We start from the raw sequence: 18104 nt of genomic DNA, 5'->3' as shown, positions 1-18104 counted from the left end.
CCTTGGCCCCTCTCCCCTTCCCTTTAGTGGATGGAGAGTGGACAGAGTGGAGCAAGTGGTCTGCCTGTGGAACAGAGTGCACCCAGTGGAGGAGGAGAGAGTGCAACAATCCAGCACCTAAAAATGGTGGAAAGGACTGCGAGGGGCTGGTGCTGCAGTCTCAAAATTGCACTGACGGACTCTGTATGCAAAGTAAGTTGACAAAATCATCTCTCTTTTAAATGCTATAAAGTTTTGCCACGTACTATAATCAAAAACAATGATTTTGTCCATTGAAACAAATGCCTTCCAGATTCTGCCTCAGGAAATAAGTGATTTCAGAGGGAATTGAGTCTGAATCAAATGTGTTGAATACTGATGTTTGGTGAGACTTTCGATAATAAGAAACCTGGTTAATTATTTCTTAAATAGAAGTAATCATAAGAGCAATATATAGATATCACGGTGAAATATTCAAAACTTAAATTTTAATAAATCCGTCATTTCTTAACATTAAGGGTTCTAAATGATTTGATTGGTGATCAAGAAATGGAAAGGAGAGGCTTCAAATTCAAGTCAGATCACACACACAAGAGTAAATAATCACTCTAAAGTAAAAAGTAAATCTTGTGCTCACCGGATAATGTTGGCACAACAAGCAGCTGGCAGATGTCAGCTGACAGCAAAGACAACTTCCCTGAAGATGACTATTCCAAGTTTTATACCAAAACGAGCAATGGACAGACGTTGAAACTACATCTGACAGTCAGGATGTTTGGTTTTTTTTTGTCAGACACATCCAACCAGAATCTTGACATAGACGATCAAGTAATAAGCACATGGCCAATTAACACTTAGATACAGGCAGCATTAACAAAGCTATTTCTCATCTCCTGGAGCCATATTTCTATGTTATTGCTAATGTACATACAGCTCTTATTCTTGCATGATTAAAACAACAGAAACTGAACAAAATAACTCATTGAGTCATTGGACAAGGTAGCTTTCATGGATTACGGCAAACAATGAAACAGTAGCATATTACTGTTAAACCACCCACACTATTCAAAGACTATGCAACATTCAAGTCCATTGCACAGTAATTACCTTTTATAATTGTATGCTTATTTCGATTTTTCTTTTTTAAAGCTTTTTTTGCTGGACTACTTGCATCCTGATAACAAATACTTTATAGCCTGGTGGTTGGGGATTCCTGGCCTATACAACTACAACTAAACAAAAGAAGATAGAAAAAAATTGTAAGCCACTGAAGCTTTACTCTTATTTCATCGGGAAAATGTGCTTCAAATAAATCGCTTCCATTGTAAATATTGTGACTTATCTTATACTATAAGAAAACTAAATTCTTTATTGAAACACATATAATTCAAACTGTTTCCAATAACCAAGAGCAGGCTGCTCTGGTTTAATGGAGTGGTTTAATGTACATGTTGCCTAATAATAAATCAGCTGTCAAATAAATGTCAAATAATGATACTCTCTAATATTTTGATTTCGTACTTACTATAGAACAAGAAATATCTTGATAGTAAATAATGTTACATTTTAAATCAAAGGCTTCAAATATATACCATGTGACTGGTGACTCGATTCTGCTTCCAGCAGTTGATGATTGGTCACAAAAATCTTGATCGGCGCACCCTTATCTATGACACTTAATGGACCACACAACTTCTAACCTGTTGTTTTGGGGTTTTTTTTTGTCTACCCTTGTTGCAGCAGAGTTAGGCAGTTTTCGTCTCACATCTTCCCATCTTACTTTCTTGTCTCTTTTCAATGATCATCTTTTCTTTCCTCATTACCTTTAACAATCCTCTCAGCTCACTCTTTTCCTTCAACACCTAGCTATTCTTAGCCTCCTTTCATCTGTGCTTATTATCAACATTTCTTTGCCTCTTCCTATCAGTCCTGCTGGTTTTATGCCTTCCTCCATGAGTCCTCCTGCACCTTGTTCTGCCTTCGGTTGTGATTTGCTTTCACTCCACCATGTGCTTTTTTTCCCCTCTGTGCAAGCTGTAAATGATTGGTGGGAAGGTTTTTGAATGTCATTATTAACCTTGCTCCTCTCTCAATGTCTTGCCACTTGCTCAAGTCAAAAACCCCTGATTTATGAGGGAAATAATGACAAATAATGATGTGGAACAACTGGCTAGTCATTTCTGACATCAGTAAATTATAAAAACTGCGTTGAAAGTGTGGGCTGAGTCATAAATGGGTGAATATAGCAGCAGTAGTTGTTCTCAGGTAGAGGCAGTTATATGTGTTGACTTGTTGCATCAGTGCTTCTTTCTCCATTTGCTCAGAATAATTGGCAGATAAGCATGTGGCCTGGAGAGAGAGAGAGGTTGCAGGGGGCTTGAAACAGTGAGAAGTATAAATAAGATAAAAACAGAAACAGAATTTTATAACATATTTTATTAAACAAGCAGACATTCATTTAAACTATTTTTTTTAAGATATTTTTTCACAATAAAATCATTTTCAACAATATTTTTCCTCAGTTGTGACTCGTATCAGAGGACACAGATCCTCTTTCAGTTTGTTTTTTTAGTCTGTTGTTCAGTCCCATAAAAAAGATGAGATGAAAAACATTGCTCAGGCAAACTTTATGTGACCTGATGATATAATACAGCTGCTGGTGATAGATAGTAACACAGAAGCAAAATACTAGAACTGGGGTCACACATGTACTCGCTTATTTAGAAAAAAGATTGGCTGTTGTCACAAAAAGGTCACAAAAAGGTAATGAAAATAAAACAACAAGGGTAGACAAATAAAACATGCTGTTTTCTTTTCTTTTTTACCCCTTATTTTAACCTGTCAACTACTTAAATGACATTTAAACTTTAGTATCAGGGAATTTATTTCCATGCCAGATAGTGGCAGACAGGAGGACCTAAGGACCCTGACACAGGTTTTTTTAAAGTGTGGCAACACTACTCTGAAAGTCAGGGGGGAAAGAAAATATACAGTCTTTCAGTTCTAAGGTTTCAGGACGCAGAAAATCTCAGATGAACAAAAGCATGTTTCATATCTCACTGTCATTATTTATTCATCAAAAACTAAACCAAAATGCAGACGTAGTGTGTGAAAAACTGCTTCCATTATTCACAAGTGGAAAACACCCAAGACATTTGCCAAACTTCCCAGGAGTCACAGACTCAGCAAGTTCACCCAAAGGTCAGCCCTTGCCATGCAAAAAGTGAAAATGGAAAACAAAAAACAAGGCTTACATCTCAGAGTCTACAGGTATTAGTCAGCATGTTAGATTCAAAGTTCATGACAGTACAGTTAGAAACAGACTGAACAAGTATGGCTTGTGTGGAAGGGTTGCAGGAGAAAGCCTTAAGTTTGCAAAGATGCATCTGAACAAAACACCAACGCTGAGACCAAAGTGGAAATGTTTGACCATAATGCACAGCACCATGAATGTTAAAAACCAAACCCGTCACGTTTAATACCTCATACCAACTGCCAAGCATTGGGGTGAAGGGGTGATGATTTAGGCTTGTTTTGCAGCCCCAGGACCTTGCACCTTGCAGTAATTGAATCAGCCACATGCATGAAGTATTCTGGAGTCAAATGTGAGGCCCTCTGTCTGTCAATTAAAGCTGAGGCTGAAAAATAAAAGAATCAATGTGTTGAAATGGCTTTTTCAAAGTCAAAGCAACCATTCAAACCAATATAAATGCTATGGTGGGGGAGCTGTGCATAAATGAATGAATAGCAAACCTTGGAGAACTGAATTCCATCGACAACGATGTGACAACAATAATGGAGACATTTTCTGATTTCAGAAGGAAACATTATTGTATTTCAACTCAAAAAGGTGTTTTTACAAATGACACTGCTTAAGTGCTGTTGACTGAGCAGACTTATATTGCCTACACTAATTATTAATTTGATTCGTCCATGGTTGCACATTTAAACACGTCGAGCAATTAGAGGCAATTTTCAAAATGTAAGTGCCACATAAATGATGTGGCAGAGGAGCCATGTTAGCAATGCTATTCTTACAGATTAGCACTCAAACATGTCTTTCTGCTGACTTTGGATGTCAGGACATTAGCAAAAAGTCGATATTTCTTCAGGACAAAGAGATGCAAAGCAGCTTATTAAACCAATAATTTCTTAGAAACTATACTGTAAATAAATTCTATTTTTCTGCTCGCTAACTGATTAAAACTATATTTGGTAAATGGACTGCACTTGTATAGTGCTTTTCTAGTCACTTGTAATTTGATTAAGTAACTGTTTTAAATGTAACTAGCTCATTTCTGACACCGCTTCTGTAACCTTAACCTCTCACAAGAAAAACATGGGTCACAAAATCAGAAGTTTCTCTACATTATTTCCATTATTTCTATGATGAAAAACACTTTCATACAGTCGGTAGTCCTCTCCAGTCTTACTTTCCTGCACGCGCTGTATTCCAAAATGTATTACTACTGTAAAAAAGATTTTTTTAAACCAAATTTTAAATCACATTTCTATATCTCTGGATGCCAAGAATTGCTGTTTGTAATAAATGAACTTTCAACCCTAACAGTTAGCAAAAGAAAGAAAGAAATAAACTTCTGCCTCGTTATCCATGACTTCTCTCTCCTGGGATACTGTAGCACTGACGAGTTAGTCAATGCTCTGTGTTATGAGCTACGGAATAGTATGATATAATTCCTCAAAAACGATTTGCCATAGGCGCATTATCGACAGAATTTACTGTATATGCAGCCATGCCTACTCTTAGCCTGGTGTATTGTGCACCGCATCCATGAAAAGGACTCCCTGCGGCCTGTGGGGTATGTGGTCGCACAATCTGAGATATAGCGCAGCAAGGTATAGATTTAGGCTCATTTCCTGTGATTGATTTCCTGTCTTTAAAATGACTGCGCAGACGGGGTTTTATGTCAGCACTAATGTTTCAAGTGTTTCCTGTAGCAATAACAGGAACCCATGAACCATGTGTGTCTTGGTGTACATTTGGTAGTATCTACGGTTGTTAGAGGGAGTTTCTGCATGCACAGCATTTTTCTAGATAGTATATGTACAGGATGTTAGAAAGGCATGAAGTCATCCCGGTACTATTTATCCATTTAGTTCATGGCTGCCCTTTAGAAATCTGGTCTTTAAACAGACAGAAAATAGTTAATTGACATGGTATGGCAGTGCTTAGTTGCTGGTGTTCCATATCTATTTAAATAGCATCTTTAAGGGTTTTAGGGTTTTGAATGAACTGATAAGTCTCTGTGAATTTAGAGCCAGAGTTAATTTTTTTAGATAGTGCCCTGTAATTGGCGTTGTGCTCAGAAGCACTTTCCCTTTTTCCTCCTCTCTCATTCTCTCTCCTTCAACACCTTCTCTGTTAATGTTTTCCGCCGTCTCTCGCTCCCTTTTTCAAAACTGGTCCTGTTGAACTCTGAGAGGTAGAAATCCATTTGACCTTGCTTCTGTGACCCCTTTCACTTTGTGTTTGTGTTTATCTGAGTTCCAACAGTGGAAGTGTGTGTGTGTGTGTGTGTGTGTGTGTGTGTGTGTGTGCGTATGACTTACAGATTTGTTTTCACAGATTTTCTTTCAGTTGTTTTTCCCTCTTATATTTTGGCTTGTTGATATTTATATGACACATTGATCAGAATTCTTGGAAGAGATTCACTCTGAGCTCAGCTGGATCATCCTCGAGGGCATGACATTTCACTCACAACCTACTTCTTCGTCTATTCATGCGAATGAATATGCATGCAACATAATAGTTCCTCCGGAGCAAATATGACCTGCTGCGCGGGCCCTAAAACCAGAGCAATCACTGACTCTTATGTAACTTTAGTGTTTGGACAGAACACTGAAATGTGTTTATCCTTTATTATGCGAAACAATCAGCAGGTACTGCGCAGCATCAAACAACCACTCTCCACATTGAAAGCTCCACTCTTTCCCTTTTATTCTCTCTCATTGTGCTCATTTAGCCGCATTGTTTCCTGCATGGCATGTTCACTGGTTTCTGCTACTTTTCTTAAATGTTTTGGTCTCATGTGGGCTCCCTTTTGTTTCTATCGCACTTGGTTCATACTAAATCTTTTATGCTTAATTTGACTGTCACCGTTGTGTTAAAACAGTTTTGTTATGATAATCGAAATGTAATAAATATTTGCCGTAGCATGTTACTCCTGCTGCCATCACTGAATCAGACATTAATCGTTTTGACATTTGTTGAATTCAGTTGTATGCCTGTAGTCCGTTGTTAAGTCTTCAAATACAATAATGAAATAAATGATTTCTTTAGAAATAAGAAAGTGTGCTCCAGTGTGCTTAAGTATGCCAACAACCACTTAGAATCATGGACACACTAATTCACTAAGAGACCTTTACATTTCTGGGCAAGGCTACCCAGCTCTCCTGCATAGTTAAAAAGAAATACCACATTCCACCTGTCATCTGAACAAGTGTCACTATATGTTTGGATTGCGTGTGATTATCACCCCACTTAACCTTGACAGTGTTTCTTTCCTTTTAGTGCTGAATCAATGAGTTTTCTAGAGTCAGCTGTGCCGGCAAGAAGCTTTTAAGTCCACCATGTTGCTGTGTTACCTTTATCAATTATACAGAAGTGTTTCTGTGTCATAAACCCTCTGGTTGGCACGGCTAAGTGGACCACTCCATGTGACACAGCAGATAGGGTTTCTAAATTTATCTTCTTTTTTTGGGGGTCTGATATTTGTGACTTAATAAGCTTTTTGTGTTTTCTCTGAAACCTCATTTCATATTAATGTGTGCACCACTAAACCACTGTGGAGTAGCAATAAAAAAAGAGAAACTTTAAGCAACAGTGGCATCCAAAGATCTCTGTCCTGTCATGTTTGTCCCATTTTATTTGACTTATATGTTTAATTTTCATGTTGTCCCTTTCCTCCCTCCATTCATTCCGCCGCTGATTTCTTTTCCTGTCCCAAAGGTTCATTGTTTCAGAAGTCCTCTGGGCCCAAAGAAAAGAGTGAATTGGGAATTCCATGTAAGTTAATGTTTTCTGTTTTAAAATTTCATTTCTTTTTCTTTTGTCTTACTCATTTTTTTCCTCATGCGTTGTGTTTATTATTTTATGGGTCACTCGTCATTTTCTGGATGAAAACTCGTACGATCCATTCGCTTGATGGGCAGTCGTTTGTGACTATCGAGCAAATGTGAGAAGCACAGCAAATCCTTCAATCAGTAGTTATTGTTCCAGGAATATGCACTTACTGATCAATTATTTAAGCATACTTGTAAAAATGTAATGCAGTCCACTACATGAGCTGTACCATGGATTCTGTATAGGGCGGTGAAGGTTGTAAACTACTGGACTGCATTACATTTAAATGTTAATGTTTTCTCATCCCTCATTGACATGCAGTGCATCCTGTTAACATATGTAATATTGAACTTGTAGCCACTGAATTTACTCTTCACTGCTTTTTTTTCTTTTCTTGCTTGTCAAAATATGTCTTGGTGCTTATATAATAATACTAAATAATGTAAGGCACAATGCCAAGTGAGGATTCCATTATCATTTACCAATGCACAACATGGACATCAGAGCCATATGGGACAAAAAAGTCAAATCCCTCATGTGTTCTGCAATCACATTCTTGATTCTGATGCAACAATTTGTTCTTTCTGGTAACATCTTTGGATTTGACAAATACCTGAAACGAATGTTCACCATGACTTAGACATGACTTGTCCGCTTAGCTCATATAACCCTTTAGCTCAGCTGTGCTAGAACAGTACCATTATGCCAGAAAGAAAGAATGCCAATAACACAGAATACAAGCAGCAAATGTAATTTGGCAGTATGATTAACAAGAGCAGTTAGTTATCTATCTTATTGTGCCCAAATTTATTGATACACTATTTTCTTATGATCAGCCAGGTTGTTAGTACTTAATGCTTAAGCCAGAATATACCAGGATACTAGACCAGGAATATACCAGGATACTGCAAGCTTGAATGGTTTGCTTCACTGTAGGTAACTTTGGATTAAAAAAAAAAGAAAAAAAAAGAAAAGTATGCTAAATTACTTGATATAATATGTTGTGTTCAGGTTGTAGCCCGATGTAGGTGACATGGATATGTGATGATTGCCAGTCAGTTCAGATAGGTGGGGTACTTTTACAGTTTATATGTTTCTGCTGCCATGGTACGCTGTTGAGAGGAGACTATATTATTATAATTGGGGCAGCAGTGCTTCAGACTTGAGTGGATCGTCCACCTTTTGGGAAGTCAGCGGTTTGATCCCAAGCTTCTGCAGTTCATATATAAAGTGTTCTTGGACATTTTATTTAGCCTCACCGTAAACGTTTAGAATTATCAACAAGACAAGACTACAAATGCAGTCTATGTACCCTATTAGAATTTTTTTTTGTCTTTTTGTCCATAGCCAGCTGATGCCAACTATATAGACTGAGCCAACTCACTCAGTTTGATCAGCAAATTTATATTTTTTACTGACCTTAATCAAGAAATAATAGACCCCCTCCAGCTAATATTTCAATATTCCTCCAAAACATGAAATGATTAAGGTTAAAGTTTTAATTAAGCCAAATAATGCTAGATGTATTTGAACATTTCTCTGCTATCCTCCTCCTTCTGGGGATTTGAAAAAACAGCAGAAGCCACAGTTTTGAATTTCTGTCCCTCAAACCACATGTAAATGCCACGCAACTGTTAGCTAATTATGAATAGTTGAAATTTCTACAAAGAATATGCAGGTATTATCAATGGACAGACTTTTGAAGACATTTATATATATATCATATTTTATTCAAACTACAAAACAGAAAATCGTGCCGGTTACAGTTACATATTACAATAAAAAAGTATCAATTATAGCATTACAGGTTGTACCACAAAGCATAATTGTTAGAATTATCTAGTATGCTTTTTTGATAGTAGATCTACATGAATACAACCAATCTTTCATCAGTGAAAACGCAGTCAAAGACACCACAGTTTACTCTTGAAAATGACTGTATAGTTGTCGCGGATTCACTCAATTAACTCGATTCTGTCTTTCTTCATTTCTTATAGCTGTGAATCAATTCAGTCAATCAATTCTCAATATGTGAGTTTGTTACAGCTGCAGCTGTCCTGGAGAGAAGCCAGACAATTTTGATTTATTGCCAAAATTAGACAATTTGCCATTTAGTAGTTCTAAACTATGTGTTTACAAGCTTCCTGGCTCTCCTAAAGCTCAGTGTGGTGCAACTATTCATAGTAAATAGGCTTAAATTTTATATCACCCACTTATCTGGCACAATTTATTTGAAGGATAATATAAAGACTCTCAAGATAACCTTCTTTAGATGGTACTAAGTTGGAAGATTTGAAAGTTTGTTGAATCCTCCTGCGTTCCCATCTTGCCAACCTTCTGTTCGTGCCTAACTTTCTTAGTGTTGCTGAAACAAAGAGCAGAAATTACTAAAAAATGCAAGACAGTCATAAATTGAAAGTTGCAAGAAGGAAAGCATCTCTGCCAGCTTTTACTATTGTCCTTTTCACTTCTGTCATTGTTGGAGCCTCTGTTTTATCTTCAGACCAATGAGTGCCTGTAATCAGTTCCAATGACTCCTGTTTATGGTGTGGTGACACAGTTTCATCGAACTGGAACATTTCGGAATAAAAACTATCCACATGGGTGGAGCCAAAGATGATACGGAAGCAGGTATACGTCATTTTAAAAAAAACAATCATTCTGTTTCTAATATTTGATTAGAAACAAAATTATTAAATAAATTTTCTGAGGGTATGATCACCATAGACTTTTACATGTGGGTTTAATCATCCATTTCATTTTACATAATTATGTTGCACTTTTGGATATAATGTAGCTACAGACACACGCTCTCTAGCTTTAGATCTGTTCTGTTTTTTTATTTCTTGGCACCAACAACCAATATCTTTTTCTTTTTTTCCCCCAATCCTACTATAGAAGATAAACATAGACACACTTACTAATGACTGCTGTCTCACTTACTCTCTATTTTCTATTCAACCCTGATAGTTACTTCAGGCGGATGTATCTGCCAGGCATGCAGTATGGGTGGTGTTTGCATGTTTGTGCCAAGCAAGATCAAAAAGGCAGTTGAATGGGTTTCAACTTTCGATTGTCCACAGCTCTGCTTTGGAAGCAAATCACAGAGAAGATTGAGAAGCTAAACTGAGTTATCCCTGTTTCTCCTCTTGTTTAAATCCTCTCTGTGGCAGATTGGACAGATTCTGAGAACGACAAAAAGCTCAACCAATCAATAGACAGTGATCCATGCTGACTGAGGGCGAGCTGGGGCTTCTGTTCCGCAAGCCCATGTGTATAATCAACTGCATGTGAGAGAGAGCGCGCATGTAATTGCTGGACATTGTTGAGGCTCCCGGTTGATGCACATGTAAATACACACATGAATAGTCCCACTCACACATTACACTGTATCCCTGAAGTCCCTGCGAAAGATGAATTAAGCTTTTTATAGTTATCATATCCTTTGTTTCAGCATCAGTGAGTCCACACACACTCGCCCACTCACTCATTTAGTGTACTTAGGATGTGCTCTCCAAGCAAACTTAATATTGGCACGCTGGCATAATTAGTTTGGGTTTGCAGTTGAAAACTATTTACCTAACCAAAACCACTACTTTGCTTTGTCTAATCTTTACCCTAACCCTGAACTTTAATATATCCACATAATATGGTGATTCATTTAAATTTTAAAGCTTAGTTTTTAACTTTGTCCCCAGAAAGAAGACTATAATGTGACTCTGTTAACTGATTTGAGTCTCCACAGTAGTGATTCCTGAACAACACACACACACACATTTCCAATAGCATCTACATACGCGTGTGGAAAAAAAATGCAGAACAAAAAACTAATTTACATATGCATGGGTGTATCTGGGGGTGTGAGCATGTGAATGTGTGTGCATGTCCTGACCTTTAGTACAGAACATTCTGCTTCCTATACAGAGCTGTCAGGTAGCGCTTGCTGGGCCATCACAGATGGGATGTTTGAATGTTTCCTCTCTTCCCTGGTGATTTATTCTTTATTCAATTCCTCTCTGGTGTGTTCTCTGAAAGGCACATATTTTTCATCTAAATCCAATTTAGCTGGTCTTTCTGGTGAGTGCTTCTAGCTTGAAAGTGCTTGTCAGGTACACGGGAGGAAAAGCTCAGGAGATAGCCCACTGATGTATAAACGCTAACATGGTGCGCATGTCTGTCCTTGCATTCATTGTGTTGGTGCTTGTAGGAGTGCTCCTAAAATGAACATAGGTGTACACCTATCACAAACTTCAACCTCTATCTATTCTCCAGTAGTCAGACTGTTTGTGTTCCTCATCCTATCGCTGGTGATTTTGTCATTCTGGCTTCGCAGAGCACGCCAAGACACAAGCAGGGATCCAAACACATTTTGCACTCATCTAGGTTTGGTCAGAAGTGCACACACACATATAGTTCCTCTTCCTGCCCACATCTTGTCAGAAACTTCAGCCATTTGTACAAGGCTTTCACGCAGTGAAAGATCATCAGAATGAAACTTTTGTCAGTTCTCAGCTGAAGCAGCACTTTGCCAACTCTGCAGAGGCACAGTGGAAATTTAAAACTAGATAAGTGCTCATGGAAAACTACTGTATGTTAATTATTTTTCTCCAAATTCTAAAACTGTCAATATTCTTGGTACTAACCACTAAAATTCAGAGGACATTGTTAAGTCTGAGCTCAAACAATGAAATTTAAATTTCAACTAATGTAGGCTTTTTCTAAAAAGGGTTTTAAAGGACAATTAACTCTGTCATTCATTTCCTTTCAACTCAAAATTTTACTACAGTTCTTAGTTGCATCACCTTGGTTTTTGCAATCAGTCAGTGAGATATCGATAAAGATATTATGATTGATTTGATGATAAAACCTGTATAACATTGCTTTGAGCTTCATTTGTAAACAACATGACACATTTTTCACAATGGAGTGCTTACTTGTAAGGTGGAAACTAGAAACTGGAAGTTAGGGGTAGCAAATACAAAAAGAAGAAAGAAATCATTTGATATCCAGCAGTTGTATGTAGGTTATTCAGGCAGGTACAAGCTCTAATGGGACACAATGTTCCATTCCTCTACTATTCAAACAGATGGAGACAGAGGGAGTCTGAGAGAGGAGTTTGTTTTACGGAGGGAAATAACAAAGAAGGAGAGATGGGATATAAACTGATAGATATTGAAGAAAGGCTTTTGAAATCCTCTGGTAATAAATATGTTACACTTTGTACACATGCACACACAAATTTTGAGAGCACAGTATGTTTTAGCCTAGTTAATGTACCTAAAAGTGTCCCACAACACATTGTTGGAAAATGAGATGAGGAAGAAAAGTGATTGTACTTGCTCTTACGTTATAGACTCTCAAGTCATTATAGAACCAAAAATCCCTTACATAGATAAGGGATTATGATGATCATAAGTACAATCAAGAAGTTGGTGCTTAAGGTTATTATCTAATTCAAATCCCTTTTGTCAAATGGAGGGATTTTAAAATCCGATAATTTAACAAAAAGGGAAGCAGAACCGCGTAAGAAAACCCATTTGGGTTAAACTCTGAAGATTTATAGGTAGTGCTCCAAGTTTGATCTTATATTTGGCAGCATTTTGAATTGCTATTAAACAAAATCACAGTGTCTTGAATGTTGTCTTTAAGGACAGAAAAAGAGTTTGAAATGTGCACCACATAAATGTCACATTTCTTCTGCCGCAGTGTAGTTTGTGCATCACAAGTCAAGCTAATGTGACAGCATTCAGTAAGCAAGACAGCTCTGAATGTAAGATGCTAAAGCATTCTCCCAAAAAACAATACAAGACAATAGGATAAGGGAACTACAGTGAAAAAAAGAAAAAAATCTATCTATAGTAATGGTAATGAATATCATTATTATTCCTTTGGAAAAAATGCTCTCTGTATTTTTAAATTGTTTTGCTATTACATGTCAAGAAGTGAAAAGTACCATACCTCACATGCAGCCTAACAGCCAGAATGAGGTCTCAGATAAGTGGTAGAAAATGGATGGACAGCAGGGCCAAGGAATATATATTACACGAGTTGATTAATTTATCAGCTCATCTGCAGTTGATTCAGTGTCTGGAATGAATTTTGGTCATAGTTAGATAAGAAAAACGTCACCTTAAGATACATTTTGTGGGAACGTGCTATTAATAAGAAAAATGCACCCAGAGAGATTACCTTCATCAGCATCTCAGACTTGACTTAACTTGTCCCTGAGCAGCATATGAAGGCAAAGCTTGACCCTCATCTCCCCAGAGACAGTGGAAGTGGTTCATAGCTCCCTCAAGTGGTAACTCGGTAACTAACATTACGAGTGACCTATGTTCTGTGATTGTGTCTACCATGCTTGAGCATATGTGAACAGGCGTGCTTATGTGCCTCATCAAAGGATTTTCTCATGCATAACTGAGTTAATGCTTGCTGAACTTGCTGTGATGTGACAACAACAAATCCTTCAGCAAATGACTCAGGCTGCTTGTTGCTTAAAGCCTGTTATCAGCCTCTCAACTTTAAGGGTGGATTAAAAGGAGGATTCCTTTACTTTTCTGTCCTCTTAATAACTGCAAACAAATCCCCTCCCAGTAGCTACGGAGGACACGATTATATGAACATTGCTTCAAGTGTAAGACTCAAAAAACTTTCACGCACTTTCAAGCTAAATATGTGGGCTTGTTTGTTCAGCTGCTTTGAAGTTTAAGTGAGTTTCTTTTTTTTTTTTGCCACATCTTCTCTCTTCTTTTCTTTCTCCTGCTTCCACCATGTTTCCTTCTCTACTTTCATCGTATGTTATCCACCATCCTATCTTTAAGTTTCCTCTTTTTCAGGGTCCTCTCCACAGACCTGCTTTCCCTCATATTACCTCCTCATCTTTGTCCCCAGTCCTCCCTAAATGAACTCCTTCAATCCATTTCTCCTTTCTCCCCCTCTCCATCCTTGAATGTGGCTCATACAGTATGTTTCACCATTAACATTACCCACAAGTTAAAATTTCAGCTCCCTCTTCTTCTTTAAAATATGCATCATGAATGATGATTCCACCTTGTTCTCATGGAAACACCATTAAAATCCCAGCCAAATTGAAAAAGGATGTTAGGAACCCTGTAAAATAATTAACAGCCTTATTAACTTTTAAGAGTTGCTGTCATTCTTTTTATGAAAGCTCTCTCTGTATCTATTTCTAGACAAATTATCATATAACCCAAGCTGGAGGGCTGTTTGAAAGTTTAATTTAAAATATAACCTATAGAGAGTGTCTTTTGCATCTGAATGACGGCCTGAAGTGAATGTGAACTATGTTGAACAATAAAAGGCTTCCTTTAGTCTCTGCCACAGTAATGTTGCTCCATGGGATTTATCATTTTTTGGGGTTGTTTGTTGCTACTTTTATATCTGCTAATCGTCTCCTTTCCAGAAGATCTTTTGGCTCCTGATTCATGTTCACTGTAAGAAGATTTTTAACATTTTTGGGTGCCTTTCTTTCTGTTCCCTCCAGCTGCCCCAAGTACAGATGATGTGGCACTCTACGTGGGCATCGTCATCGCAGTGATTATGTGCCTGGTCATCTCTGTCATCGTGGCGCTCTTCGTGTATCGCAAGACACACCGTGACTTTGACTCTGACATCATTGACACCTCAGCGCTAAATGGAGGCTTCCAGTCTGTTAATATTAAGACGGCCAGATCAGGTAACGAATGTTTCATAAAGAATTAGTACTTAAACTGCATGGACATCTATATTATGGAATACTTACTGTAGAATGTACTCTCAGGTGAAAAAAATAAAAAGGAGGCACATGAAATTATTTACTCAACACGGCAAATGTGTGTAATTCAGGAGTTCATATGCTGTAGTCTGTCTGGCCAATTCACTGCTCCTGAAGTTGGAAGGTCTTTGAAACAAATGGCTACGACAGCACTGATGTAAGGATCGTGTTTTTGATGCCTAGTGCACATTTGATCCATTTACTTTTGGTTTCACAGTTGATTAAGGCCACTAAAGAACTTAAAATGACATGCACAAGTCCTATTGTCATCCCTCACACAAGCTGGATCTCCACATACTTAACACTGATTGATTTGTGGATAGTTGTATGTCTGATGTCAGTGTGCTGTTTCTTCAACAGGCAGCCCTCAATCACTGTTTGAATCAAAGGAGAAAAGCAAATGAACAGATTTCTGCCAGTGTAGGCTACAGTAAAAAGAAAAAAAGGCCATAAGTGCTTCTGATTGGCATATTTACGTCCTTCATCCTGTTTTCAACAACCCAAGTGTTTGATTTTTTTCTTTTGTCCATTTAACTTTTTCAAAAAGCAATTAAAATATAATATATTGAATTAGAAACTTGACCTCCCCCTCTCCCCATCTGTTATCACAGCTCTTTTCTTTCTTTTTGTGGTTCTGTTAATTCTTAAGTTTTAAAAGGTAAAACTATTTTAACCTAATGATTTCGCTGTCCAAGGGCCCTTAAATTTATTCTGAAGAGTACTCAGGATAGTCTGACTCTTCACAGCAAATGTCTGCTTCGTCTCAGAATTAACTCTATGGATTCAGTTTCTCCAAATCTTAGCATCACTGTACACTTCAATGAGATAGATAAGAAGATATGCAGCTTTAAAGTTGAATACAGGAAAACAGCTTCCATGTGTCCATGTGAATATATTTACCTGTGTCATCCACTTCAAGGCATTTATGCTCGTGCCATTTTGTTTCCTTCCTAAACCCCTTGCTGTCAATCCCTGATGGTTTCTATGAATCTTTCTCTTCCAGAAACTGCTTTCCTCCTTCAAGAAGTTTCTCTCTGTCACTCCCCCTCAGTCACTAACTCTTTTTTTCCTCTACCTTCCCATCTGCACACTAAGGACAATCAAATTTCCTGTTTATCAGCATCCTCCTCTCTTCATCCTACCCTCAGCGTCTCTGTCATCACTTAACCATGTCTCAGTCTCTCCCATCACAGGGACACCAGCCACAAAAGACTCCCTTAGTGTTTGTCTTCCTGTTAAATTGGAGCTATATTTTACCCTCTGCTGTGTGCGCTGTCATCTCATTCTCTCTTCCCACATCCACACAAGCAAAAAGCACCACTCGGAGAAGTTTGTGAACCTTAAAACTGTTTGGCTCTGACTCATTTTGAAGCACACCAAACTTTATTATGTACATTCCCGGGCCTGAAACTGCCCTCGAGTGCCCGGAGGCTGAGATACAGCATTTCATAACTTTGGTCTCCTCTCTGGCACGACACCATTTTGCTTTATAGTGCCGTGTAACACACCAGCAACTAGATGAAAATACACTTTCACCACTGTTACCATTTCAAATAAAGTTTTGGGGGAAAAAACTTCATGATTTCATGACAAATAAAGGTTCCAAAAAAAAAAAAAAAAGAAAAAGAAAGAACTCTTTGGCAGATGCATCAACAATGAGACTCACCACAACACATTTTGAGGAAATGAGGAAGAAATAATGAATTCTACAAGCATGACATAGGACGAGAGTAGACATCAGATTGGAGTTTACTGCTGGACAGAGCTCAGAGTTCAAAAATAAAAAGCGTTGTGACAGACAGATTCAGAGTTAGTTCCATTGTTACTATTGGTAAGTAATAACAGATGAGCTGTCTTGTTCTGTTACATTTGATTTGCTGTGTGGGTGAAGGTGACATCGTGCAGGTTGGAATTCATGAAAAGAATACAATCCTGATCATCGCCCCCTCTCTTCTGAGTAGGCACGTTTATATACTGCAGACATTTACTGTGGTACTCCGTATCGTGTATAAGCAAAAATAAACTGGAATACATACAGCAAGCACTATGTTGTCCATGCATTGCTTTCACACAAAGGCCACATTCAAATCCTCAGAAAAAGCTAACTGTATCACAGGTAAAACTAGAATTTTTTTTCTCTTTTTGTGAGCATGGTTGTTAATATTCATATCATAGTGTAAGAAGATACACTGTAAAAAAAAACATTATTTTTTTGTCCTGTAACTTAACTCTACCTCATCTCTTGACTTTTTGGTGGCTTCTTTTTGTCAGTTTCTACAGCATGACAACAAATTCTTTACAAGTGATAGGCTTAAACCCAAACCGAAAAAAAGAGATCCACATATGGCACATATGCAAACTGACACACACTTCAACACTCACACAAAACTGAATTAAATACTAGACTGCGAAGGAAATAGCTTGAAATTAATTTGTCATTGCTCATATTTTATGAATCACTTAAACTCAATTTCAATGATTTCAAAAACAGCTGTCAGCTAAAATTTAAAATAAGTTATAACAAGGAAATGTTCAACACCACTGTGTATAAACTAAGGACACAAACATTTGAAGTTTAGATAGCAAGCTCTTTTCCCATCGTCCCAGTTTGAGCCTAGTTTGTCAAATATCATTGTATCATAATAACCTGCGTTTTTAACATCTGGATGGTGAGCAGACCAATTTACCCCCCAGATTTTTCCAGCATTAGTAATTGTATTGTGTGCAGAATGTGGTTTGAAATGGTCCTGCTTGAATAAACAAGGCCTTCCATGAAAGAGATACAATCTGGATGGCAGCATGTGTGGCTTCAAAACTCCTCGGCATGATGGATGCCTTTATAGATGTGCGAGTTACCCATGCAGTGCCACTGATCCATTTCATGTAGCCTGTCTCACTGTTTTGATACATCGTAAGCAAAAATTCAAAATAAGCATAAAGAAAAAAAGAAAAGAAAAAACATTTAAACATTTCTTGTCAAAATGGGAGATTTAATTTCTGATACTGTTTTTGATGAAATGCAACTCTCTCTCAGGGAACTGAGACAGAATATAGCTTTTGTCCTCGTGGATTTTGTGTTTGCCTTGTTTAGGCACCCTCTAATATTCTAAGTGCAATTCTGTCAGCCTTGGGGTCTGTGTCTACGTGCTAAGTTGTAGGCGGGTGATTAGAATTCAAAATATAATACATAGTGAAAGCAAGGAAGTGCGGTCACAGGGGTTATAATGCAAATTAGTAAATGGCAAGCTGTAAATAATCATATGTATT

General features: G+C 37.7%; 1 protein-coding gene across 3 annotated transcripts in view; it reads left to right on the top strand.

Annotated features, from left to right (window-relative positions):
• LOC140309819 (netrin receptor UNC5C-like) overlaps positions 1-18104 on the top strand; it is a 184125-nt gene that overhangs the window by 144383 nt on the left and 21638 nt on the right. For 2 of the 3 annotated variants that reach the window (XM_072387835.1, XM_072387837.1), the window contains exons 7-9: positions 28-192; positions 6950-7006; positions 14568-14759. In XM_072387835.1, coding sequence (XP_072243936.1) covers positions 28-192; positions 6950-7006; positions 14568-14759 — 414 coding nt within the window. The remainder of the gene's footprint in view (positions 1-27; positions 193-6949; positions 7007-14567; positions 14760-18104) is intronic. The other variant, XM_072387836.1, reaches the window with a different exon arrangement.

Source organism: Leuresthes tenuis, unplaced genomic scaffold (assembly GCF_036924035.1).
Source record: "Leuresthes tenuis unplaced genomic scaffold, fLeuTen1.0.hap1 SCAF_6, whole genome shotgun sequence".
NCBI lineage: Eukaryota > Metazoa > Chordata > Actinopteri > Atheriniformes > Atherinopsidae > Leuresthes > Leuresthes tenuis.
Note: the sequence above shows the minus strand (reverse complement) of the source record. Positions and strands in the feature narration are given on the sequence as shown.